Source organism: Aquila chrysaetos, chromosome 9 (assembly GCF_900496995.4).
Source record: "Aquila chrysaetos chrysaetos chromosome 9, bAquChr1.4, whole genome shotgun sequence".
Lineage (NCBI taxonomy): Eukaryota > Metazoa > Chordata > Aves > Accipitriformes > Accipitridae > Aquila > Aquila chrysaetos.
Genome location: NC_044012.1, coordinates 30,657,604 through 30,684,442, shown reverse-complemented (window position 1 = coordinate 30,684,442; position 26,839 = coordinate 30,657,604). Strand labels below are relative to the sequence as shown.

At 35.4% G+C, this 26,839-nt stretch overlaps 1 protein-coding gene across 4 annotated transcripts in view; it reads right to left on the bottom strand.

Moving 5' to 3' along the window:
* The window catches only part of HECTD4 (HECT domain E3 ubiquitin protein ligase 4), a 79,459-nt gene that overhangs the window by 40,392 nt on the left and 12,228 nt on the right, over positions 1-26,839 (bottom strand). Inside the window, exons 2-24 of one of the 4 annotated variants that reach the window (XM_030026044.2) lie at positions 26,105-26,622; positions 23,591-23,680; positions 23,096-23,226; positions 20,716-20,824; positions 19,935-20,073; positions 18,785-18,955; positions 17,319-17,511; positions 15,805-15,966; positions 15,596-15,709; positions 14,063-14,203; positions 13,460-13,692; positions 12,901-13,046; positions 10,737-10,807; positions 9,951-10,056; positions 9,192-9,312; positions 8,144-8,272; positions 6,813-6,937; positions 5,584-5,737; positions 5,181-5,281; positions 3,996-4,194; positions 2,375-2,521; positions 1,060-1,164; positions 67-230 (exon numbers count right to left, since the gene is read on the bottom strand). In XM_030026044.2, coding sequence (XP_029881904.1) covers positions 67-230; positions 1,060-1,164; positions 2,375-2,521; positions 3,996-4,194; positions 5,181-5,281; positions 5,584-5,737; positions 6,813-6,937; positions 8,144-8,272; positions 9,192-9,312; positions 9,951-10,056; positions 10,737-10,807; positions 12,901-13,046; positions 13,460-13,692; positions 14,063-14,203; positions 15,596-15,709; positions 15,805-15,966; positions 17,319-17,511; positions 18,785-18,955; positions 19,935-20,073; positions 20,716-20,824; positions 23,096-23,226; positions 23,591-23,680; positions 26,105-26,622 — 3,569 coding nt within the window. The remainder of the gene's footprint in view (positions 1-66; positions 231-1,059; positions 1,165-2,374; positions 2,522-3,995; positions 4,195-5,180; positions 5,282-5,583; positions 5,738-6,812; positions 6,938-8,143; positions 8,273-9,191; positions 9,313-9,950; positions 10,057-10,736; positions 10,808-12,900; positions 13,047-13,459; positions 13,693-14,062; positions 14,204-15,595; positions 15,710-15,804; positions 15,967-17,318; positions 17,512-18,784; positions 18,956-19,934; positions 20,074-20,715; positions 20,825-23,095; positions 23,227-23,590; positions 23,681-26,104; positions 26,623-26,839) is intronic. The other 3 variants (XM_030026046.2, XM_030026045.2, XM_030026047.2) reach the window with 3 other exon arrangements.

Genomic DNA, 26,839 nt, shown 5'->3' with positions numbered 1-26,839 from the left:
AGTCACCTTCCCTCAGAAAAAAACCCACATGGGAACTCAGATCAAAATTTATTTTTTTTTTTTTACCTTTGTAATAGTTTAGATCTTAAGAGCTCTTGACAGGTTTCTTCATCTTTGGTAATTTCTGGTCCATTGTATAATATTCGCAGCATAGAACAAGCTAACACAGAAAGGCCAAGTGCCAGGTCTACTAAGAATGGCAAGCCTCCTGACACATCCTCTGAAGACTCCTGTAGTAGGAATAGTGATAAATTGCGCTAATCAATCAGCCATGAAGTCCTTCCCCAATATATTTCAAGATAGGAGATTTTGTATTTTTATATATAATCTTTTTATATATAAAGAGATACAGATATCTATCTATCAATCATATGTCTTTTACACAAGGTATACTGAAAAAATGCTTAACAATTAAAAGCAATATATAAGAACAACTCAAGACAAGAAACAAAGCATTTAAACACTACTTTCCTGAACCAAGAAAGAAAAAAAAAGTAAAGTTATTTTTGGTTCAGTCATTCTTTGGCCTGCAGATCTGTCATCTCACAGGCCTAGTCCTAGCTTCCTGGTAGTGGGATTCAAGTTTCCTTTTGTTTGATCCCAGTGTCCCTCCCCTCTCTTCTTTATAGGCTGGAATCATTATTCCCTCATTAAATCTCCAGTTTCCAGGTTGTTACAAGATATCCATCTCTCCAAAGAAATCCTGATCTACAAGCAGCAAGGGATATTCAAGTGACTTCATCCAAGTCCAGTGCCAATGACAAGAGCTAGATAAGACATATTTGGTAATAACTATCTTCATAAAACCCCAAGCATGCTACAGACCATGCCACAGGGTATCTCTAGCTAGGGAAGCCAAACATCTAAAACTTAAGTCCTTTACATTGTAAAAACATGATTTTTTTTTTTTATTGCCAAAATAAGTAAGCTATTACTGGTTTACATTTCAAACATTAACTTCCAACTTTGAAGTACATTTCCATCTGAGCTGAGATGTGTAACAGACAGAAGATAAATTGAAGCTGAACCTATCCCATGGAATCTGTCACGTTTGAGTACCTGTGCTCGAACAGTGCAAGCAAAGCCCCACATAGCTTTGTCTGGAGTGTTGTGCTCACGACCACTCCGCATTTCAAAGGAGAAGGTGACTGTATCTCCTTCCACCTTAAAATTTTGATGGGGAGGAGGGGAAAAAAAAAAAAAAAAAAAAAAGAAAAAAAAAAGAAAAAAGAACATACATTTAAGAATTGAGGCAAACAAACGGGCTTTTCATAAAAGTGGCTTATTTTATGGAGTAATGTCTTTAATGACAGTTATCTAAGTATTATTTTTATCTCCAATTATATACTTTGATTTAAGATTCTTCCCTTTTTGTAAGACTATCTTTTAGTGGACAATTTGATTTTAATTTTGCTGCTAGCTAACTATAGTAAAACAAACCATCATAGTTGTAGAATCAAAAGTAGAATTTATCAGTCTGTGTTACTTGGCCTTGATTTTCATCAAAACACTTTCATTGTTTGTCTGCAAGAAACCATGCAATAATCAACAGTTCTCTTCCTGAAGGAAGACAGACAAGCTCTTCAAGGAGAAGAATGTCAAGCATTAATAGAAGAGTTTGCTAAAAAAGCAGTATAAAAATCTATGTCTGAAAAATAAATGAAATTCCATTAATTGTGAACAATGGAGTGCTTGTCTGAAATTGCTTTCCCGTTTATTACTTGTTGGTTTTCTTTTTTAAATCATTTTTCGTTAAGTATATAAACCCAGTTTTAGTGTGGGACAATGTAGCAGCACAAACATGTAAGAAAAAAAAATAATCATACTGCATACAGTCTGAGGGAACATATTGCAAAATTCTTGAAATACTAAACTTTCAAGTTTGAGGGATTTTTCTGTCTTAGCTTTACTGCCAAAAGCATCCAATACAATTTTAAAACACAAACACAAATGGTTGGAAAGTTGCTACATGTACTACTTGTTGTATTTGTGGGTTACTGTTAAAAAAATGCAATCATGACCATGGACCTTAAGAAAATATGCATAGCCTCAGAGCGTGCAAGAATTTCTCCTAGGAAGATATACTTATGAGAACAGTAGTGCCATTAGAGACTCCAGGACTGAATCATACCAATAATGAATTCCCGTAAGACATAACAAAACAACATAAGCTCAAAGAGAGGCATCACACATAACATACAGTTGAGTTTAAAGTTATTCCCAAAGGACATAAAAGCCCACTTAAGTGATCTCATCATGGATAACCATACACTTAAAAGCTTGCACTTCATTGCTATAAGGGTTAAAATGGACTCGACATGGTTTCCAAGGGGGATTTTTCTGTGTGAAATATTGTTGGATTATAATACTGTACCTTTACTAAGTCTTTCGGCCAACCAGTTCCTAAGACACTACGGCTGCCATATCCCAGTGTATTGCCTCCATACTCAGCAACCTTCCTACTGTTTGTGTTAGGACCAGCATAGATCACCAACTTCAAAACATAAAATACACTGTTAGACTGTAAGAGAAAAACAAGAAAATCTAATAATAATAATAATACTTAGCACTTACACCGCGCTTTATATTTTCAAAGCGCTTTATCAACATTAACAAATCCTCACAACAGCCCTGTGAGGTGAGGTGGCAAGTATTATTATCCCCATTTTACAGATGGGGAAACTGAGGCAGAGAGGAAATTGATTGACTTGCCCCCGCGGTCACACAGCAAGTCAGCAGCGGAACTGGGAGCAGAAATCAGGAAAAATCCTAACTTCCAGTCCTCATGCTGAGCTAACTAGAACATACTGCCTCTCTACTAATAAACGGATTGATCCTGCTCCCAAAGTTAGTATTTTGTCAGTGACTTCATTGAAAACATGACGAGGCCCACAGTTTTCTGTAGGAGTTTAACCAGTAATGGGCGACATTTTAATATTAAGACACTTATTAACTAATGGGAGTGAGCATCACAGGACTTGCTCTATATCAAAGAATATATGGCAACAATTAGTAAGCAGCACAAGTAGCCCTCTGATTATACAAAGTAAATAAGTGCTATTAGTTGTGTTCTTGAAATTGAAAATACTTGTTCATATTAATCCATGTAAACAAGCCATTTATCATCAGGGAAAAAAAAAAAAAGTAACCTTTCCAGTTCTGCCCAGTTTAAACAAACTGGGCTGATCTACAAAGCTACAAAGTAGGTAGGTAGATAGATTAAAATTTGAGAAATAAGGAAAACAGAACAACAGCAAAAATGAGAAGGAAGTCAAACTTTGACAGTCTGAGCCATCATGAAATGAACTTAAAAAATGGAAGAGCTGGTATGAATTTCAGGGGGAGGGGGACGGGGGTTGGACACGGACATGGGACGGGACAAAACAACCCCCCTCCCCCCAAAAACCCATCCCTCTGGAGTCTACTATATTTTCCCTATTTCATAACTACCACTACTTCCAATATCTTTTGAGGAAACTTCCTTATTACAGAGCCTAACTCTTAACAAAAGATCCTCACAACTGATAGGTTTTAAACACTGAAACAATCACTGGATATTATGTACTGAAACAATACACAAGAAGAATTAAGCATATATTCTTTTTGGGTTGTTTCTTCAAGAATAATAGAAATTAAACACAAACCATGTATCTTCATCTTCCTGCCTTTTCACGTCAACAACTCTTTGTACATTTTCTATCATTTAGCTAAGTCTAGTTGTAAGACAAAATTCAAGAATTCTTTTGAAGTTATTCACACTTGTGCCACACAAGAAATAACCTCTCTGCATCCCTGTACTTTACAGCCTTGAAGTAAGTAGACTGTGACATTACAGCGTACACTAACAAGCTCCTATCAATAAAAACCTCCCACGTTATCCTGACCACTCAAAATAAGGTGCCATGAAAGACAAGGGGCAGAAAAGATGAAAATGGGAAGTGCTGCTGCTGGAAATATATAGAAAAGAAAGTATTTCTGAATTGGCCCTTGCTTACCTTATCGTAATCATATTGTGAAGAACATCTGTTGTCAAATCTAAGATATAAACAGCGAGCTCCTGGAATATGTACAGTTTCTTTAAATTTATAGTTATCCCTGACAGGATGAACTGTTTCTACAGTCTTCCCCGCAGCCCAGGGAGCAGGGATCTTCAAACCCGTAAGAAAACCTGGTTCTTCTTTCTCTTCCAGCATTCTGAAATTAGAGTGAAAAATTAGTCTTAAAATTCAACACACAGATTTCTACTATGTATTCAGACATCAAACTACAAAGTACTTAAAATCACCTCTCAGTATTGATACTTAGCGACACAAAGTATTGACTCCTCACTTTAGGCATAACTGTATCAAGGGAATATGCAGAACTTATATAGCATGAACTCTGTACATTAGAAATAACTATGCCAATCTCTAACCTGTAAAGTCTGAACTTCTTCCTATGCTTTCCAATTTCCAAATTATGGTAAACAAGCTACAGTAGCACCATAAAAAAAGTAAATGGTACTATATATGGATTCTAACACATGATTGGTAGCATAAAGAAACCTTCCCTCCTGCAACCGCACCCAAAACAGATTATACTGTCATAAAACAGTATGTCTAATATATCACTGAAGCTTATAATTTGGAGGAGGATTGAAAATAAATTCTTCTGAGTTTTCACACAGTATATTACACATTATCACTATTTCTAAGCAGAAGCTGTGTAACTTTGAGCTGAGACACTGGATTTAAATGCAGAACTTAAAATGGTTGTTTTGCTCTATGTAAATGAAACCATTTAATATCTTTCCAATGGTTTTAATACTGTATCTCATGCTGCTAGAGCAATTTACATTTTCTCATGATGGTCTTCCTTAGCCTAATTTATTGTAAAAGGAACACTTAGAATTAATTCCTAATGCTTGAAGTGAGGGAAAAAATAAAACAAACCATACCCTGTGCAAACAACCTGAAGAAATTAATCATTTAATTCTATATGCAAAAAAATTTTAGAACTAATTGCCTTTTGTACAGGCTTATATATCTCTAAGACAGCCCTACAAGCCATTACAGCTTTGCCTTAAAAAAAAAAATTTTAAAAAATTGCTGCTTTAAAATTTATCCCATAGCAATGGTCAAATGAACATTACAGCTAAAATATTTTATCCCATGAAAACAGCGAAATGTAAAGAAAATCACCTCTCATCAGGTAACAGTTTCCCTTTCTGTTCTGATGTACCACTGGGGGAACTGTTCAGTTCTGAGAAAACTGGAGACTGAGTTTTAAGCAGCAGTGCAGTCTGTGGCACAAAATATACAGTGTTAGAAATGTGCAAACAGTAATCATTTTAAGATCTCGTTATTGAAATATATTAACAATCACACTGTATGTTGTTATTGACAATAAATCACTACTTAGTAGCTGTTGTACCAAGTCAAATTTAATATTCAGCATTATCAGCTTTTGTAGCTGTTGAGCAAATCTTAAACTATGATCTGTGGATCACTTACTGCAGAAAGTTGACCAAGACCTACAGCATTTTAGAACACGCATGCCATATGTCTTTCCCTTTGCAGACAACTGCTGACACAAAGACCCTACCTGACTTGTGTAAAGAACCAGCTGCACCAGCTGAGGCATCAAGGCATCAGCCATAGTTAGAGTTTGCAAATTTGGATGCATCAGAGATGTCAGTAGGACAGGAAGCAGATGACCAAGCATAGTAGCCTTCGTAATTTGCTCCAGGCCTTTTAATCTGTAGGGAGAGTCAAGGTTTACATAGTAACAACTATTTTCATAGAGTATCACTACTATTTTTAGTCATCTGTTTAATCTTGTAACAGACTGCGTAAGTCAGCAATTCAAAATTCAGCAGAGAACACTTGCAATATATTTAAAAAAAAAACACAACAAAATTTTAGTACCTTGCAAACATTATAATTTCTTCAAAGTGTTAGTGTCCTAGTCTTTGCTGTCAATTTTTACTAAACAATGACAGACCAGAAGACAGTAAATCAAGAGTTTAATAATTACTTAGAAAACTATAAGCTCCCATGGGCATGGGATGAAAGTCCACATCAAAGACAAATGTATTCGTTCAGTATGTATATCAGGCTCCTAGCACACGTAGCTCAAAGTACTTTAAAACAATCTGTATCTACAAAAATATATTTGAGCATGAAACCCATCTGAAAATATCTTAAAGCAATTGTGTATTGTCAATAAAAAAAACCTAATCTTGCAGGCGCAGAAAAGCATAGAAACTGAAACCTGAAACACAACTGGGAGAGGGAGGTGTTTGTTTAATGAGAGAAAAGGTTCACAGCTTTTGTTTACATCCCATTCCTGACATATATTTTTAAGTGGAGGGGAGACAGGGAAGGGCAAGGTGATGCTATCTGATGAAACATGCAGGATATCATAACAACATTCAAGACTTGTCATGGATAAAATATCTAGTCCAGCTACTAGAGATGTAATAGTCAGGAATTTAAAAATAAAAAAATTGCCTTAGCTTACAGGAATATTCCCAGCTGACTGACTACAGTTTGTTTCCAGTTACCCTGCTTATAAATACCATTGTAACTCACTAAAACCTTACCAGTTTGAAGTTTCTATAGATTATCAAGCTAGTAGTACTGACATGGAGAGTCTGATTATAAATTCTTCAAGAGATAAGCGCTAAGCAAATGCTATAGTAAGAAATAGCTCCTACACATTCAAAGCTCAAGTATGAAATTATAAAGAATAAGTAACGCTGTGCTTGTACAATAAGCCACAAAAAGCAACAGTTTACTGTTTTCAAGTTAGCATACTCATATTTGTCTTACCTTTGTTCTCTATCAGAAATGTCACTGTTTATTAGTGCTGTAGTGACTTGTTGCAGCATTTCTAAGACTTCATCACATCCTGTCAAAATTTGTGTAGCAAGAGACAAAATGCTGGTCTTTAGCTCCTAGGTACAAAAAGAGTTACAGGATACTTAAATTCTTAGAGAATACAAAAAAAAAGGACAACAGAACAAAATGATGGATTTCTAAATTAAAATAATGATAATGTGACCTGGCAGGCCTGCAGCAGTAGATTCATCCAAGACTTAAATTTGATTAATGCTAAGCCCCAAAGTGCTGGGAGAAACTAGGTGCATATTTTACAGGATGCACATCCAGTTTCTAGAGGGAAGGAATCCCCAAGTCCAGCACAGGAGAGCGAGCTGTTAGCCAGCCAAGGTACAGCATTGGTGACAGAATAGCAGGTATGAGGATCACTGTAGAGAGAGAAACTGAACAATGAAAACATGGGTGAATAGTGAGACAAGAAAAGTACTACAATATTTAGCATTTACTCAATGAGCGTGAACAAATAACTCAACTGCAGCAGATTACAAGCACACAAAGTCTCAAAGAGTAGCAGACGAAACCAGCTTAAACAATACCAGAAAATCAGAAGTCAATACCAGCATAGAAGAATTGTTACTGTTACAAAAACTACTGTAACGAGACAGCCTGCATGCTAGGACAAATCTGGCTTCTACAAGTTCATTCAAGACTATTCCAGCAGTAATATGAAATGACACCATTTTAATAAACCTCGTACCAACAAAACAACCACTGTCCACAAACCTTGTCCTCTAACAGTTTCCTTGCCACAAACATTACTCACTCTATTTCAGACAACAGATGTAGGTGGTTCTACATAAGCTTTATTAGTTAAAACTGCAACAAAGCAGAAGCCAGGTAAGGCAAACAAGAAAATCCTTTCCTGTTTAAATCTGAAAAATATATTTTCAAGGACTACTTAAGTCATTTGGAGAAGAGAAAGTGTGTGTGTGGGGGGGTAGCGTGTCCAGAAAGGATTCCTGGCACATGAATTTTCTTACTAGCACATACTAATTAAAATACATTTTAAACCTCATTATATGTATATTTAGGAAGGGAAATGTCTGCTCTCACTGATAACATAGAGCCCAAGCTGGAATACTGAACACAAAACAATTGCAGACTTTAGCTGGAGAACAAGGAAAAAATGTCTACAATAATTTAACTACATCAAGACGAAAAGAACCAACAAAACAGCGTAAGTAGAATGCATTGCAGAAACAAGAGGTGTCACAGGAACACTGACTGTAGAGAACCATACTAGAATAAAACTTGGTGTTTACCTGTACCTTCAATGTCTCTCCCTGCAAGGAGCTGTCACTGTCATCATTTTCATCAGGTTTAATCAAAATAGTGTTACTGAGGAGGTGGTTCTGTACAGCCATCAGATACCGCAAACACGAAGATGCAGCCTTTAACATAAATAAGTACACTTTACATTATCTAAACTCTTTAATCAACCTTGATTCAGGCAATCCTTGTACTTTGAAATATAAAAGATGAAAAAAGTTGAGGGAGAGGACAAGCAAAAGCAAAAAATAATTTCCCTTGAACAGAATTTTTTTTTGCTGATTTAATGCAAGCTTGTTAATACATATTTAAGTGAAGGAGCTGGTTGCAAAACACTGAATTTTGTGAAATAACTTGCAAAACAAAGAAGCAGTACCATTTTATTCAAGTATGTAACATTATAGTAATATTCAACTACTGTAACATTAATTAATTCTTAAAAGATAATGCCACCATAGAGCTAAATTTAGTTCACATTCCTGAAGGTGATGATTCCATGCTACTACTCCTTTCCGATCCTCCTGCAGCGCAGGCCATGACTTCCTGTCCCCTCCCCACTGTTTGCATGCAAGCTCACCTGCCTTTGCCATCAACTAGATCAGGGAGCTGATCCTGCTAAAAACATCTGTGCATACTTTTACCATTAAATAATGTCAACTTTCACTCATTTTTGTCTGTAAATGATAATCCTCTCTGCTTGTATGAATCATTATACACAACTGTAGAAAGAGTTTATTTTGTTGAAGTTGTAATGCTTTGAAGATTGAGATAAACAAAATTCCTTTAAATTGAAACAGCTATCAGAGCAATTGGAAAATATATCCACATATAAACCTAGTTTGGCATTACTGTATGATTTACTTTGCTGTAAGAAATTGTTTCTTCCTTCCCTGCACAGCATAAACAAGACATTCTTTTCCTGTATTTGTTAAGACATACAACTATAAAAGTTTAACCTCTACACTTTCAGTGAAGATGACGGATTTAAGGAGGAGAAGAGCCAAAGGCAAATATACTTTTATCAAAATACATTTTACTTACAGGCACAGTTGAAAGAAGCCTTTGAAAATCATCTTTAGATACAGTTTGGCACTTGGTGATTAAGACACAAGATTCTCGGACAACAATCTTGAGAATGTAGTGCAACAGCTCATCATTTAGTCTTCAAAAAAATGCAAGAAAGATGTAAAATGTTAATAGCCTAATTATGGTGTATTTTGTATAGCTCATCTCAAAAATTTCTGCAAGCTTTATCATAAATTATGTGAAACCAAACCAAGTATCTGTTCAACTTCAGAGATTCAGACACAAAGAAAATCAAGCCTGAAATGTTGAACAATAATCAATGCAACACATTACCAGTGATTTCCTGCTCTGTGCTGATATAAATCTGTGACTTCTAATGACTCCTAAAAAAAAGACTCCTCCCAACTTGAACAGGTACTTGAGATTGACAGTTTTACTGCTGAAAAGTCACCTAACATAGTGATATGGAGAGCAATGTCATAACATCGTACTTATAAATTATCGTCCACATTTACCATATACATGGTAAGTAGCAGGGAATCCAAAACTAGGTCAGCGTACAGAAGTCTCCAAAGTTTCCCCTAAAATGTCAAACCTCTCTCCCTTGTCCTAGCAAAATTCTACCTACTATGGACACAAAGATAGTATTTCAGCTCACACTGCCAGTAAGGTAACAAGCAATTTCAGCAGAATTTTACGCAAGTTTACCTAAAGCAAATAACAGAAACATACATTATAAGAGGGGAGGAGGGGGAGCATATTGTTGCATTTTACCTATAATGATCATCATCTTCACTTCCAAATCTGTTGTTCTGAAGCTGTTCAGCTAAATTAGTCAGGATAACGTCGCGAAGTTGAGAGAGACCACTATTTCTCTCTCCTAAAATGGAATGCAAAAACTTTTGCAAAACAGCATTTTATAGAATTAATTTTTATTTCTTCAGATATCTTGCTTAATATAAGCTACTTCTCAGAAATTAGTATATTTACAATGTAACCCAATTCCCTGTAAATATTACAGGCTGTTGAAACTTCCTCTGCACATAGCATTGTTTTAAACTCCAAAGACTTTGACGCACAAACACGTTCCTACAAAGTAACGAATTATTGTGCATCAGCTGCTTCTAAGTCCACACTCCCATTTCATGGTGAATGCAAGTAGATTATGACTCTTTCACTAAGGACTAAAGTTACCTCTGGTTACTGTGTAATTGCCATGGGTAACATTAACTGCTAACTAGGTGTTCTAAAATACAACCTGGACAAGAAACATTACTAATAGTGACAAAACAGAACTTTAATGCTTTACAATTTCAAACAGCTGCCTGATTGAGAAAAATTTTCCTTTTCTACACCTTACATAGCTTGACCATGTAGCCATTCAGAAGGCAGTTTCAGAAATTGAAGCATTCCATAATTTCCTAGAATAGGATGGGTTTAAAACAGACTAGTGCTCAATATTCTGAACTGTTCTCCCTCCAGAGGTTGAGAAGTATTTTCACTTTTTGTATTCAATTAGAAAAAACCCCACACTCTCACATGTCAATAAGACATTCTCACCTTCAGTTAAGACCAATTTCAATAAATTATTGATTTCTGCTTCTCCAGGATACAGGATATTTAAACCAGAGCTAAAGAAAAAATAAAACCATGTATTACTTAACATATTTAAAAGTGAACAAAATAATTTCAATGGACACGTGAAAAATGGCATCACAGAATCTCAGCTTAGTCGCTCTAAATGTTATGTCAGATACTATGCAATAGCTTCTTCCAACTTAGAAAGGCATCCTCTATATTTTAACATTTATATTAGTCATAAAATACGTAGCTGATTTCTCCAGAAATCTCTTGTAACCAACTTTTTTTTTATTGTTTAGGTCCCAAAGCTTCTTCAAGAGCTATTTGCTTCCCTCTGAGAAACTCCACATTAGTCATTTGTATATACAATGACACAATCATTTTTTCAAGAAACAGACAGATGTCAGAAACAAATGGATAATGGCTTAGAAAATGACTCAACTCTGGTGATAGGGTAAGAGCTGTGACTTATCTGTGATAAGAACAATGGAAAATGCAAGAGACTAATCAAGAAGTCACTACTGTTACAGTTTTATACTTATTTAAGACTGGCTCCTTGTAGAAGTCTTAGTTTCAGCTACACAGGAGATTCTAGAACTACCATTTTGGAAACAACACAGCTACGCATAAACACTCCTTGTGGAGATATTTTTCCCCTCTAACTTGTGATGAACTTCATCCTTTCTACATGAATTACCACATCAAGATAGAAAGATCACAATAACTTAAGAGGAGTACTTTGTGACTCTCTGAAGCGTTGAAACTACCATGCAGCCTTCTTTTCTTTTTCCCTTTTCTTTTTCAGTAGCACTCACATAGAAAAGAAAACTGATACGTTTTTCAGCTTCACACTGAAGCAGAGATTACTGCAGCTTCCCTCCCTCTGGCTCATGCTGACCAACTTGCGATACAAACATCAGGAAAAGTTATACACTGTAAGCTAAGTTTGAGGTTTCCATTGGTATCAGAATCCTCTAATGAGAAAACAGAAAGAAGGAGATATTGCCTAATCCCCACCTCTGATTTTTTTACAAGTCATTGGAGACTATAGGGTTAAACAAGGGGAAAATGCAGCAGCTGTCCATACAGTTGACAGGATACACTTTCCCCTGTCAAAAAACAAAATCCTGAAAATGCTAGCTAATCATACTAAGATACGCTATTCTTCTTCACTCACAAAGTTGCATAAAACCACTGAAATTTGGAATGTTGTGATTCACACAAAAAAAATGCAGGTTGATCTTCAGAAGATTTTGTTCTCAACCTTTGGAGCACTTCCCACTTGAAAGCAGATTATATTTGTACTTAGGACGTTTGAGACAGCATTCCTTGTCCTTGAGATTTACATTATCTCGTTTTCATGATACGCAATCACACTTTTTGCTCGCTTCCCTGTACTTAGTCATTCTGCTATTTTGACAAGCCGGAGAAAGGAAATTACACAGCATCAGATTCAAGAGATGCAGTAGCTAATGTGATGTGGAGCTAAAGCAACCATCCTGTTTAAGTGTTTGAGGACCTGGTATACCAGCCCAGAGACATAATGCCCACCCTTCTACCAAAATAGATTCCTGTTTTCTAAACATAAACCTGACTTTCTCAAGACAGTCTTACTACTGTGCTCGTGTTTTTCCCTGGGCCTTCAGTCGTACAGCATTCCTCAAGTATTATTCGTACTGCTTTCCATTATATTCTTTTCGTTTAGTAGGATTTCAGTACTGTCACTTGAAACACAGGTATAACAGCTCACAACATTAGCTTTGCCCATTCCAGAACTCCAATAAACTATATAAGCTAAATGTGGAAGACATTCTAGCCATCACTGAAATGCAGAAGACTTTGCTTGAATAGCAGCTGTATTATAATAAACATTAAAAAAAACTAAAGAAAGCCAATAAAAAGCAACAAATGAAAAGTATGGAAAGTAATTACTGTTATTTCACTGTCATCATGACAAACACATTGTATTTCCTTTCTTCCACAGATATAAATCATAATAATTTTATCATACTATGTCAACCTAAATTTTATCATATTAATTTAAAATTAAACCACTGAATACAATTTGAATGTTCATCTGTTACAACATTTTCAAATAATCTAAAATCTAAGTTAAGTTTAATTTGACAAAACGGATATTTACCTAATAGCTAGACAAACCTCCTTCTGAATTTCAGAGCAAATCTGATCCCTTGGTGCCATCAGTAACTGCCAAAGTAATAGGCCAGACCTTCTAACAATATCTCTGTTTCTTTCGGTTTGTGGGCTGAAGAAAAATTTAAAAACCACCTAAGAAAAATTAAACACAACAATATTAAAAACTTAAACATTGTTCACATTAACTCTTTTTCTGCAGTCAGTTTCTCAAACTAGTTGTCTAGGTCACTAGAAATCTCAGAGTCAGAAACTGACTTTGGATCAAAAAAAAAAAGGAAAAACAAAAAAAGAAAGAAAGAAGGAAGTAACCTCTCTGGATTTTATTTTAATCTATAAAGGTAGCAATTACACTTACATTTAAATTAGGACTCTTGAATGGGTGTGTAAGATACTGCAAAGCCACTGCTAAGTCAATCTCCATTAAATTGAATGCAATGGAGGGGAAAAAAACCCCAACTAATAAAATCAAGTGGTTGCCTGTATGCTAAAGCAACTTTTTTCTGTGTGTGTGTTTATTGCGTAGTACATTTAAAATGCCCTTGTACCTGAAAGACAACAAGGATGCAGCGTATTATACATGTATCTCCATTCACCATAGCTTTTTCCATAATGTCACAAATACTGCTGAGATGATGTGCTTCAATTGGATGCTGCTTGCCCAAAAAATTTGTTATGGGAAGATTGTTGCTGGCTGCAAGCAGGTTGAGTTGGTGGATACACATGGCACCAACATGGTGCAGTAACTGGTTAATAACCTCATTTGTGGTTGTTGCATCCCCTAGAAGAAGAAAAGCAGTTCAAATGCTGTCTACAAACACAGACCATAGCATTAGCATTTGCTTCTAGAATGCAAAATATCATCATCTCTAACTTCAGGACACCTGCCCACGTGATAAACAAAAGAATTACCCACAACACTTTTTTAATGTGCTAAAGGTAGCAAGAATCTGGAAACTTCCACATATGTCTCGCTTTTTCCTCTCTTAAAGAAAAGATAAACCATGACCAATATTTATGAACAACTTTTCAAGAATGAACTCAACATTTAATAGAAAATTTCAGGAGGTAGTTTCTGTATATTTACTCTATGATAATCGTACATTTCACTTCCACTTTGTATAAAATGCTGACTTGTAGGTTTACCTCACCTTTGGGCTCTGTAATGACATGACTCACTCCCAGTCTCTGACAGACACAATGGAATGCCTGGTTCCCGGGATTACACCACTGATCAATATAATCATTAGAGCATGTCCATATCATGTTATTCATAGTATCATAACAGGCACCTAAGAAAAGGAAAATATTTTGCACACCAAATTTTAGAACGTTTGTTCGAAAACCAGACTAAAGTATTTTCATAGCAGATATAAATCGAAATTATTTGCTTTAAAAGTTCTCTGTCATGTGACAGCAATTTAGTAACAATGCATTGGAATGAAAAACATTAAAAGCAGATTTCTTAACAAAGGAATGAAGCAAATGCACATCCCTTTTGATGTTTCAAGTACATATGTAACAGCATGCGTTTCAGATAAATAATGAGCACTGGAGTATTTACAAGTACATAATCTGTATCATTCCTCCACAAACTTACCACACATTGCCACAGTGCATAAACTAAAAATACTCAAGTCTGGCATCAGATACTAGTAACTTCTAGGAAAAGTAGAGGGGAAAAAGTTTCAAATTTATTTTGCTACAGCTATTGACAATTAAGCACCTTAGAACTTGTTTTAAAGGTCTTGTGGTAAAAACATAGTAGCTTTAATAAAACTGACAGTTTGCATGGTGCAACTGTTAAAAAAAATATTTAAGCTTAGAGAGTCATCTCCTCAAAAGCTTAAAGCCTACAAACACAAGCAGGTCCAAAACAGTAAAAGGAAAGGGATGAGTGGATTATAGGCGCATCTGTTCTATGACAGAGGCATTTACCGTACTTTAAAAATTCAAAAATTACCTATTTGTCTACGTGTTTCAAATGACTGAGTTTCATCTCCAGTAACAGTAGCCAACAGGTTAACATACAATTATACTTATCCATGGATCCTAGTATTGAGAATATTATTTAAAGCTATTTATCTCAAACATTTTTAAGACATACTTTTGTTTTTAGGCAACATAAACCACTGCTTGTTAAAACGCTAGCAATGATATGCAGTGTTAAAGTAGCATGGACACTGTTCAAAAGATTATTTTATTATACCAAGCAGGGTTAAAAAAAAAAAAAAAAAAAAAGAAAAAAAAAAGTCCTGAAGAAAACACTCATGAAGTTTCAGTCATAAAGTGATAGGGAAATCAGAAATACCTACAAAGTCTTTCCAGCTAAGAGGCATTTATTTATTTTCAAATATAGAGATAAGATACTGAGAACTTTGTAGCACCTCACAGCATAAGCAGGGTATAAACATCAGACTTCTTTCAAGACTCTTTTCTGCTACAGAAAACACTTTTCTTGAGCTTGTGTGCAGCTGAAACTGCAAAAGCAAAATACCAGAAATTCCTTCAAGGAATTCTGAACTCTCAAAAATGTTAAATTTACAAATTTTCACCACAGACATGAAACTCCACCAACTGCAGAATTGCTTACTGCAAATTAAAATCCAGGTAGATTATTTAGAATCTAAGCGTTGAATATGTCTAGTTCTGAAATATTCCCAGAAAAGAGATCTACTTCTTACCAAGTCCTGGAACTAGAGCACCACGTCCAAGTGAACTTCCTGCAGCATCAATGAGATCTGCTCGGCTTGTGAACTGCCCGTCCGAAATATTGAACACCAAGCTTGAAGCAAGAACTACACAGAAAAAAGTCTCCGATAAATTTCTGAGAAGTTTATTGTATTTCAGAAAACCAAGGTCTTAAAATCTGCCACAAATGTATCTGACTTACTTTTTAAAGATGACAAAGCACTTGTTCCTCCAAAGAGCGAGCGTGTTGCAGAACTGCCTGATCCACCTGGAGGTGGGACCAACATCACCAAGTACGTTCCACATGTGTATATTGGAGTCTTCCTTAACATTTTCAGTGGCAGCCCACAGCTAGTGTTTGCAGCTGAAATATTAAACAGAAAAATATAACACAAACATATATTTCTTCATAACATTAAAAACTTGCAATAAAAGGCAGCAAACAAGGCAGATTTCTATTTAGGGCTTCAAATAAATCAATATGGAAATTCATTTAAGCTACATTTTGCAGCATTTCAAAGTTGCTTTAAGAAGTTGTATATAGGGGTGGCCTCATATTCCCACACAATCAGCTTCAATCCCCAGAAAGATACAAACAGTTTCACAGGTTATTTAACTAAAGAGAACAATTAAAAAAAAGACAGCAATCTCTAGTTTCCAAACCAGGAAAATTAGGAGCCTAAAATTTAAGTATAAACAAAACCTCTTTAAGAATTACATGGTGATAAACATATTGAAAGCAGTATCTCAGAGCCAAATAATCTTTTAACATGAAAAGATCATTTGAGATTCACTACGCATTTACTATTTTAAGTTCTCCTGCTCCACATGAAATGTATACAGTCATAATGATCTAGCTCCTGTCACAGCTGATCAACACTTTTCTGAGCACTGACTAAAGAATTATCCAAGAATAACCACTTCTTCTTCTGTAGCACTCTAGTTGTTAACTGGCAAAACACAGCCTTCAAAATAGCTCTTCAAGCTATTCTTTGCCCATTTCCCTGTAAGCATATCTATTTCCTGTATAATTTATTTTTATGGAAATGCCTGTAATTGTTTAAAATTGAAGAAGGAAAACTCATGTACATATGAAGGAAGAAGAGAAGTAATTCAGGATAAACCAAACACAATCTTAAGACAAATCTTACAAAGCTCCAGAACATCCTGAAAGCCACCAATGCTGTTCATTAAAGATTCCCTAATTAACTTGGGTAGTTTCAGCAAACCCATAAAAGAGTATCCAAACATTGTGCAAATTACCTCAAAAAAGCAAAATTACCTCCAATTTATAATATTCAACTTACTTGTGAAACAATAGTTTCATTTTCTAAACTGCAGTCCATTTTTACATAACAATTAGAAGCCCAGTTGAACTGCCAGCAGAGAAACGCGATTATCAGTTTGATCAAATGTGGCATAAACCAGTCCTATAATTGAATACATGGGGAAAAAAGGGTGCTGCAAGTATTCTTCCCATTTTTCATTCTTAAACTTTTCTTACAATCAATGCTTAATTTAGCAAAGGAACTCGTAATTCAAGCATTAAGCAAATACTACATATATATATATAATTTTTTTTTTCTCAAACACTTATTTTGGAAAAAAAATGCACGCCTTTTTTTTTTTTTTTTTTGTTACATGTCCTAAGAGGTTAGTAATTACTGGAACTAAAAGCACGAAAAATTAGTGAGAGTCAGTAAAACCTCTTCTGACCTGCTTGGTCCTCTTTCAATGTATTGGAGATTGTAGAGCCAGTGAGAGCAGCCAATGTTGCTGATGGGGAGGCTCTATACCTAGACAGCCTACTCAGAAGCATCTCATTTATACTCTTTGCAGATTCACCTTCTTTTCTCATTAATATAATTCGTTCCTGTAGAGGATTTGCTATACATACACCATTTTCAACCTATTAAAATGGAGGAAAAAAAAAATACTTTTAGATATTGAAATCCGTAGGAGACAGATTACCCTAACTGAACAGTAAAATTGAACAGTATAATATATCAAGTAGGGATACAAACTTAAACCCTGCTGGCAGAATTTCTAACAAAAAAAGTGTTATAAAAGCTAGACAGATGAGTATTTGTTTTGTTTGCGACTTTGTGGTTCAATATAGTATCTTCTATTTTGTCTGTCCTCAAAGACAGACTGCTTGTCATAATCTTAAGTTTATTCATGGAACTCTACTTAAAAATATTTAACCTCCCTGTATTCTTAATGATGTTTCACTGGCAAGTTTTGTAAAAAAAGGCCTTTAAATCATTTGCCAGCCAGAAAGTGTAAGCAATGATTTTCTTAGATTGTAATCTTCAGTCATTAAAGAATGCATCTCTTAATGAAAGTAAGATCTGATTTACAGCGTTAGGCATTTTCCATAAGTTGTACTACTATAGCCTACCACTTCTAGCTCCATCATCCCACTAAGTACAGCTGTTGTACAGCAACTGCTAAGCAGATATACAGACATTGCATCCAAAGTACTCCATCAAAACTAAATCCTCATACAATTTCAATTATCAATACTAGAGGTCTATGAATTGCTGTAAACTCTGCTATATAAATGAATAAATTTTTAGACTGAAGTGCTTCATTGTCAAATTAAAATACATGAACATATAGAAATGCAAGCATATATATGTATATATACATACACATATATAAGCCATTGAGAGTAAAGGGAGTTCAAACTACTGATACATTTCTCTAGACTTAATATTTTGAAATGCATTTCTTTTTATACTAAAACCAATGACTGTCATACAACATAAAAACCATTTTAGGCTATAAAATAGAGTGTAGACAAAACAATTGTATTTGTAACTTGTGGGACCTGAATGGCTTTTAACACAATGAAGTGGATCCACAGTAAACAATGCTTTAAATCCTAATACATTGAATTACTGTCCCAGCATAAAACTTAATTGCTAATTATAATAAAATATGTTTTACAAGACAACTCATACTGCTGGAGTATGACAGCCATACGTCCTCTGAACACAGAGCTAACAATACACCTTCTGTTCTGTTAAAAGTTATTTCATAAACACATTACAAACAGCTATTCAGATTACACATATCAATATTCACACCTAATATGCTGAACTGAAAATGCTAATATTTAATTAAGCAGTAGTCATGCTACCAACTCCAGAGTCATAGAAAACACATAATTTGCTTACTATAAGTTCAAAAATATCCATAAAGACAGAGTGGCCTTTTGGTGTTTTTTCATTGAGGCTTGCAGGAGACCAAATCCAGTAGAAATATGTGCCATCTGAAGAAAGATGCACGGTAGTCATAGTACTGCCAACTGGGAAGTGATTTACTGGCATTGGGATTATTTGACATACCTACGAGAAGGAGAGCATCTTAACAGTTCTCATTTTGAAGTCTGTTGTTATGATTATTAACAGTGTACTTAAAAATAAATAAATAAATTAAGATCAAGTGCAGTTAGTCCATAAGAGGCTTATTATTGGATATAATAGTACTATTACATTTATTTGTTACAAAGAGCTATTCTATAAAGTTTGCCAAATGGACTTGCTGCATATAGAACAGCTTATATATCTAAACATTTAACATATCTAAAAATAAAAGGATCATCTCCTCTCTAATGACTGCGAGCATACCCACAGTACCATATGGAAAATATACATGCTAAAGAGTTATCTACTTTCTGCAACTTCTCTGAAACATTACTTGAAACTTTGGAAGAAAAGGGGAATCCAAACATTCTTAGTTTCAGGAAACACACTGGACATAAATGTGCATCCATCCTTAAAACCATGGCAGGAAAAAACCCAGAGTAAACCAACTATCCATTTTTACAAAGGATGACAGTTGTTTATCTACAAAACACAATCAGATCAGAAACAATACCTGAATTTTGATACAGTAGAACAATAATGAGCTGTTCTGGAAGATTATGTTTTCAGTTTAAGTCAAAGTCCATTTTGCTATTGTTTGATTTTTTATAATGTGACCATATTCTAGCTCTTATAATACTATCATAATTACATGTACAGTGAGTACATCACACATGTACTGTAAGTACAGTGTAAGTCTGTATACACATATATATGTGTATATACACACACATACATATACATGCATACATATACACCCATTAACACAGAAACAAAGTAATATCTATAACATAACTTACAAGTTCTATCATGCAATGCTTTCAATGGGGGTTTATAAAGAGGCGGTTTCACAAAGTAAAAAGAAGAAACTTCAAGGACAAAACTTAAAGCTAGAAATTATTGCGATTAATTAAGAACATTTTCTTACTCTACTATAACTGCAATGAACTGTTCCTTTTACCTGAAGGGTATGCTGATCCACAACCTGGAAAAGGGAGTGAGGCTTATTATCAAAAGAGACGGGCCGATGAAGAAGTTTGCTGTTGCCAAAAGCAACCCACCCAGTCTCCAGCTCCTCGTTACGGCAGTACACAAAACCTCTGGCAAAAAAAGTAGTATATTAAAACTCTTTAAAACCCCATGCTATTTTCTTGTTTTTCTAAGAACAACTCGCAACCACATTCATGAACTTTGACTGAACTTAAATTCAAGTTGGCGTAAGGCAACAATTCCGACTGTAAAAGACTTAACAGCATAAAGAAGCCTCATGACTTCAAGCAATAAAGCAGCAAGAAGGTACACTGAGTCACATCTGCACTAATTTATATAATGAATGACATACTTAGAAAACAAATACTTTCAAATTCAGCAATCGTACAACTATAAAGGTCACAAGACTAGTCTATAGTATATCCCTCTCAGCAAATAATAAACCAACTTATTACACATTAAAAAAATAAAATAAAATCTAAAATACTAGCTATTCTTCTAGTATACCTCTTTGCAGGAGGTTGGACTAAATGGCCTCCAGAGGTCCCTTTCAACCTAAATTATTCTACAGTTCTAGAGAAAAAGTACTCAAGAAGAGTTTCAGATGAGAAAACCAAAACATTAAAATAGCATTTAATGAAAATGCATAATATGCTCTAGTCTTGTCACACTTAACATGAGAGGTTTACCAAAACAATAACTTTTTTTTTTAAACAGATCTGCAGAATAGCAAATATTCAACTGTCACTTACCGCAAAGTACCATGCAATCCAGATCCTAATTTGCTTATTCCTCTGCCCACTGAATTAGTTGTATAAAGATAGAGCCCATCTGCTGCAAGACAGCGCCCTAAGTCTGCATCTGAATCAGGAAGAAAGAATAGAGCACACCTCCTCTGTAACATACAAAACTGGAAATTCTCCATGGTCATTACACTCCTGTGGTAGCTACCACAGCAAATGAAAACCAACAGATGCTCATGACAGGTCATTACCAATGGGTCAGAACCATTTTTTTAATGCTGAATTTATTATTCAGTGTTCTAAGAGCTACTGTAACATAGTCAAAGTCCATTCTTTTTACAGTAGTTTCTTTACATTTCTTTCAAGCCTTACAGAGGTGCCTAGACTACGCCTAACTCACTCGCTCACGCAAATACTAGGGCTATTTAAATCTCCTGCTGTTGCCAAATAACAAGAATTAGGTGCTAGTCACTCAGCTTCTCTTTTGAGATAATAAATGACATTAGCACTGTTTTTTTTATGATTCAAATGTACATCATGCATTTCTGAATAATTTCTTTTTCCTGTGTTGTGTTCTCATTTCAGTGTTAAAGACCCGTCTTTGGGTATTATGGCCCAAGCTGCTGTAAAAAAAAAAAAACAGTAAGTTTGAACTTGCTTTTTCTGCACACTATTCAAAACTATAAATACAGTAGGAACTAGACTAGCATACCCAACCATGCTTAGGAACACAGAACTATTCAACCAAACTTATTTCAAGTGGAAAATTCCTTTACTTAAATTAAAAACAACTTGAGTATTTGCTATTAAATGCCTTCAGAATGACGCAAAGGAGCAGAAGACCATTCTCTTCTGTTTTTGCAACAGGTAATGCTGTTCAGAACTCAGAACTGGCAGCAAGATAAAATACAAGCAAGGCTTATGACTAAGCAAGCCTTTTTGCTCATGACTGCTGATTTAACCTACTGTTTGTGGGGAAGAAATAATCTAATACTGAGCCTTGATCTAATTTCTGGTACAACTCTATGCTTCTCTTAAAGCTAGTAAACAGACCCTTTCACCTCTGAACACCATAAATGAAGACAAAATGTATTTCAAATACAGCTGTGTCACTCACAAAGTAGTAATTATTAACGATCAAGATGGGACGCACAAGGCAAAGCCTTGTAACAGGGATGTCAATAAACCAGTCCAGTCAACCTATTTAAGTTCACAGAATCTGAACAGTCAGCTAGGGAAAGGAAAAAAAAACCAACCGAAAACCCATATCTAGTCACTCTCACAGCAAGAAAACCTCTTCAAAATATACATGTCTACATTAAATTTGCAGATAGCCTAAAACGACAACTCAGACTTGTAAATTCCTATGGCTTGCACTAAACTTAATGAGATGTCATCAAAGCTTCAACTAATATTTCTAAAGCAATATGAACTCTCTCATTTAGTGCAAAAATAATAAGCAAACAAAGCAGTAAAAACTGAGAATTAATTCAGGGAAAGAAATACAAGACAAAGCATAAAAAAAACCCCCATACAAAACAGAAACAAAAGTAGAATAGGAAAAGGGGAAAAAAAAAAGCAATGAACTTGTACTTCTAAAAATAAACATGCTCTGCCAGTGATAGCTACTGAATACAGTGATACTGCACAGGGAAAAAAAATTACACTTACTGAAAGACTAACTAAAGTGGATAATATCCAAACTCAGTTTGACCTCTCTGCAAAATTCCCACTGAAGTCAGGGAGGGTCACTGTATCAACTGCTTTTGATGGTTTCCTACAACCTGACTACTAGACAATTTAAAATAGCACCTGATCTTCAGCAACCAAAAAGTAATGCTTTTCTGAACCCCATTATCTTGTACGTTAAAAAAATGACATGCCATACTATCATTAACACACCAGACTTAAGATTTAGCCTCTTAATTTTAATATAAAACAGGATAATTTTTTCTATCTGATCCCCAATAAAAAAAGCAAACAAATCATTTACTTATCTAGTTAGATTAACTTAAAGAGAATAGGTATGACAAGCCAAACAGTGTAAACAATTTAGTACTTGTGTAAATCAGGTCCATGTTTTCAAAACTTCAGTTTTGAACTTACAAGCTAAGATGACAAAGTGCCCAGACAGTTGCTGCCCTCCCCCTCTCATTATGTATCAGGCTTCAAGACACTCCTGTGATGCCCAGTTCTCTCTGCAGATGGTCCTTCTAAACTCTTCAGCTTTCAGTTATTAGATATGTACTATACTTGCTTTTACATTAAATCCAACAGAAGGGAGAAATCCCTTCCAACTCTAACGCTTTACATTAATTTTTAAACAATTATAACCACTAAAAGCATCTTGTCCTCCCCTGCTCATGTTGACAGTCATGAAATAATTCACCTTTATTTTCACTGCTGGAACTACTGTTGGCATCGGGTGCAGGTAACATGTCTTCAAAGCCCCAAGACACTATATGCTTTCCTCCAAGCAAACAAGAGGGTGATCCAGGTCCTCCCTCCAAAAGCAACAACCTTTAAGCAGAAAATAAAATAAGATGCATAGAGAACAGTGATAGCAAAAACTAGCTAAATCAAAAGTTAAGATGAAGATATATTTTAGCTGATTATTCTCTGTCAGAGTTCATAAGCCACTTAAAGGAATCATCAATACTTAATTAAAAAAATAAAAACTTAACACCCAAAAAACAATTAATAGATCCTTTTAGATTTGACTTTCTAATATCTTCCTTCTGCAATGACTAAATTTCGATCTTTCCTAGAGCTTTCAATAACTCTAAAGCCTTTTTATCACATTTAAAGACATTTATCTGTAAATGCACTTACACATTTTCAGACCTGATGTAAAAGTGCTACAATTAGAAAAGGCACTACAAACCTGTATAATACATCAGCCACAGGCAAGGATCCTAGATCGGTCTGTTTCTGTAATAGATGCACTGTATGAACAAAGGTTTTCAGCGACCCTCTAAAAGGATAAGAAAAACATGAATTAAAGATGTCTACTGAAACAAAACTGAATACACACAGACAACAGCATCTATGTAAAATATAATACCCGGTACCATAAAGAGAGAATATCCAAGATATGTCATCAAGCTTCTTTTCTAATTTGCATTTCTTTTCAGGATGATTTTCAGTCTTTTGTGGAGGAAGTGAAAAGAGGAAGAGAGGGTAGCATAAAGGAAGAATGCTGGCGAACTGCCAGTCTAAATCACACTATCTTTTTGGAAGAGGATGAAGCACCATGCAGGTAGGGAGATCAGCAACCATGGGCTGTCATAAACAACATGTATAGTAAAGGCAATCTAGGCACAAGATAAAATACCTCAATCTTGCATCTATTACAGACAGCTACTTTCAATATTTCTTGTAGCTGATTAATCATTTTTAGAACTTCAAATACAATCTGTGGGTCTTCCTGGGACTGAGCCAAAGTATTAGTAAGAGCTGCTGCAGACATAGCTAGAGATGGTTTTCTTGACTAAAATAGAAAAGACCTGACTAATTAATTTATTATCAAGATTCTGATTACTTTTACTTCCAAACACAGATTTGGAAGCTTTTCCCCTTCTGAAGTGATGCATTTAAACATATAAAAGGACTAAATACTTCTGAAAACAAAATTAAACCACAGCAGAAGTTGTTTCTAATCTTGCCTAAAAGTGTGTTGCTTTAAAATTTTATTGTGCTATTTACAAACATATGGAGTTTGTAGCTCTAATTATAATTCTTGTTCATTCATAAGTTGAATACTTTTTTGGAGAACCTATGAAATCTGTACATTAATATAGTGAATAACGCCTGGGGTTTTTTTTAGAAATAAAGAGATATAGAGGTCTTGAAAACATATATTTTACAGTTTCTGTTTTAAAGGTCAGGGTATTAGGAAGAAGTCATTTTCTGAAAGACATGGTGGGTTTATTTTCAGGCACAATAGCCCAGCTAAATACAAGAATCCTGACTGTGTCTTAGGTGTGATGGTAGTCACAGTTATGAATCAATTTCTTCAGAAGCATGACTGATCAATTGAAGAGATGCCTTCCATGCACTCCACTGAATATAGCCTTTGGCTTTGTCACACATGGTCAGTCTTAGCTCCTTAACTTTCCCCCTCCATGCCCCAAACCCTGTTTTCCCCACTGTCATTTTCAGCCATATGCTTTCACTGATAAACCTCAGCTTGGAGAAAATTGACACTGGATACTTCAAAGCACCTCAATTAATTATTTAAAGCAGTATTTACCCTGTTGTTTTATTCTTAGTAATATGAAGCACCCAAGATTGCAACTAGGAATCTCAATAACTGTCTCATTTTGAAGGCTTTTTCTTCATAATGGTATCCAACACAACTCCCATATTTAAAAGCAAAAATGCAAGGCTTTCATAGGTGAACAAAGTACGTCAGGACACTACAACTCTGTAAGCAATGCAAGACAGATTTGCAAAGAAAATATATGATCAACCTTCATTTCAAAAGCTGCATTTGAAATTTAGCTCTTTTGCAAATTCAGCTGCAAAAGAACACCCCATAGTTCCTGAAAGTAAGACATCTGGAAGAAATAATGAGATTGTGTTTATCAAATCCAATTTATCTGAGCTATGTTCAAGTATACTGCCTTTTAGATAAGGCAGTTGTCAGTGCAGAAAATTTTGCCACATACAGTAGATTTCTCATTGACTTCATTAAAACAAGTACACTAGAAATTAAGTGTTTTTCATTTGAATAAACCTTTTTCTAACGCAAATCATGACATCTCCTGAGAATTTCAACATCTTAAATCAGAGTTAAACTTGACAGACAAGGCTACAATCTGAGAAACATTAAAGCCAAGATTTTCAAAAGGCTACTAGTGACTTTAGACCCACGTTCATATGGCACAGAAGCTGTGCTGTGCTAAACCCATGCAGGGCACAGGATAGTTCAACCTACACTCTTCACTGGCAATGAAATGAAAAAATGCCTCCAGATGTTTCACAGGCAACACTGAAATCTAAAATGAATTGCTCTGAAACTTGGCAGTAATACCTTCTACGGCCAAATGAAGGTGCATAAGCTACAGGACTAAAGGGGCAGTACAAAGGGAAAAGTGAGACAACTTTCCTCCACGATAAAAACATTTGGAACCATTCCTAGAACAGATCACTGCAGTAGAAGCAGCATTATGCACAAAAGACATTTCTAACCTAGATCCTTCTGTTTTTACATATGCTTAGTTTATCAGTTTCACCCTTTCCAAACCAATATTTAAATATTAGAATGAAAAAGACAAGTGTAAACCAAAATTTAGTATCAACAGCATGGTCACATCATTTTTGATTCTTAGGTTTAAATATAAACACTTACTACCAATATCAACCACAACATGTCATTTCAGTACAGCTTCCTCACCTTGCACAAGCCAAGGCAACTAGGGCAGCAGCAGCATTTTCTTTTTGCTTATATGGAATCTGTTGGCCTGAAGCAGAAGTGTCTTCCAGCCAGGAGCACAGCAAAGACTCTATTCCGTTAAGACAGTCAGCTGGTTCCTTAGTCAAACTCAAAGGCTGGCAGTCTCGAAGGCAATTCAATAGCACCTCAGCAGTTATGTTACAGAGAGAAGGGTCTGTTCTACTTTGAGACTGAATGAGGGGAAACACCAACAGAAGCCCCATTCGTGAAGTAAACGGTGCCTGTTCAGGCTGCTGTAATAAGCCTTGACGCTTGAGCAAGGCCAGGGCTTCTTCATCCCCCGAGCTCTCCCGGTCATGCTGCTCCTCCAAGGCTAGCTGGCGCTGGGCATTCCAGAGTCCACGCAAAGCATTTAGTCGGTACTCCAGCAGTCGAGCATAAGCATTGCTCTGGTTTCCGCACACAGATCGTAAGCGCTCAGCCAGCTCCGTTGGATTCTTGGTCTCAAATGTTAGTATCTGAAAGGAGGGAAAAAGTTGGTATTTACATAGTTTTTCTTAAGGGGAAAAAAAAAAAAAAAAAAAAGGAACATGTGCCTGTAGTATGATTTCTAGATCAGCTGTCCTCTGCAACAGATTTTGGGATAATTTTTTTTTTTTTTTTTTTTTTTTTTAAATTTCTGGGCATGAATAAAGTTACACTGGAGGGCAAAGAGCATGCAAGTGGTATGGAGTC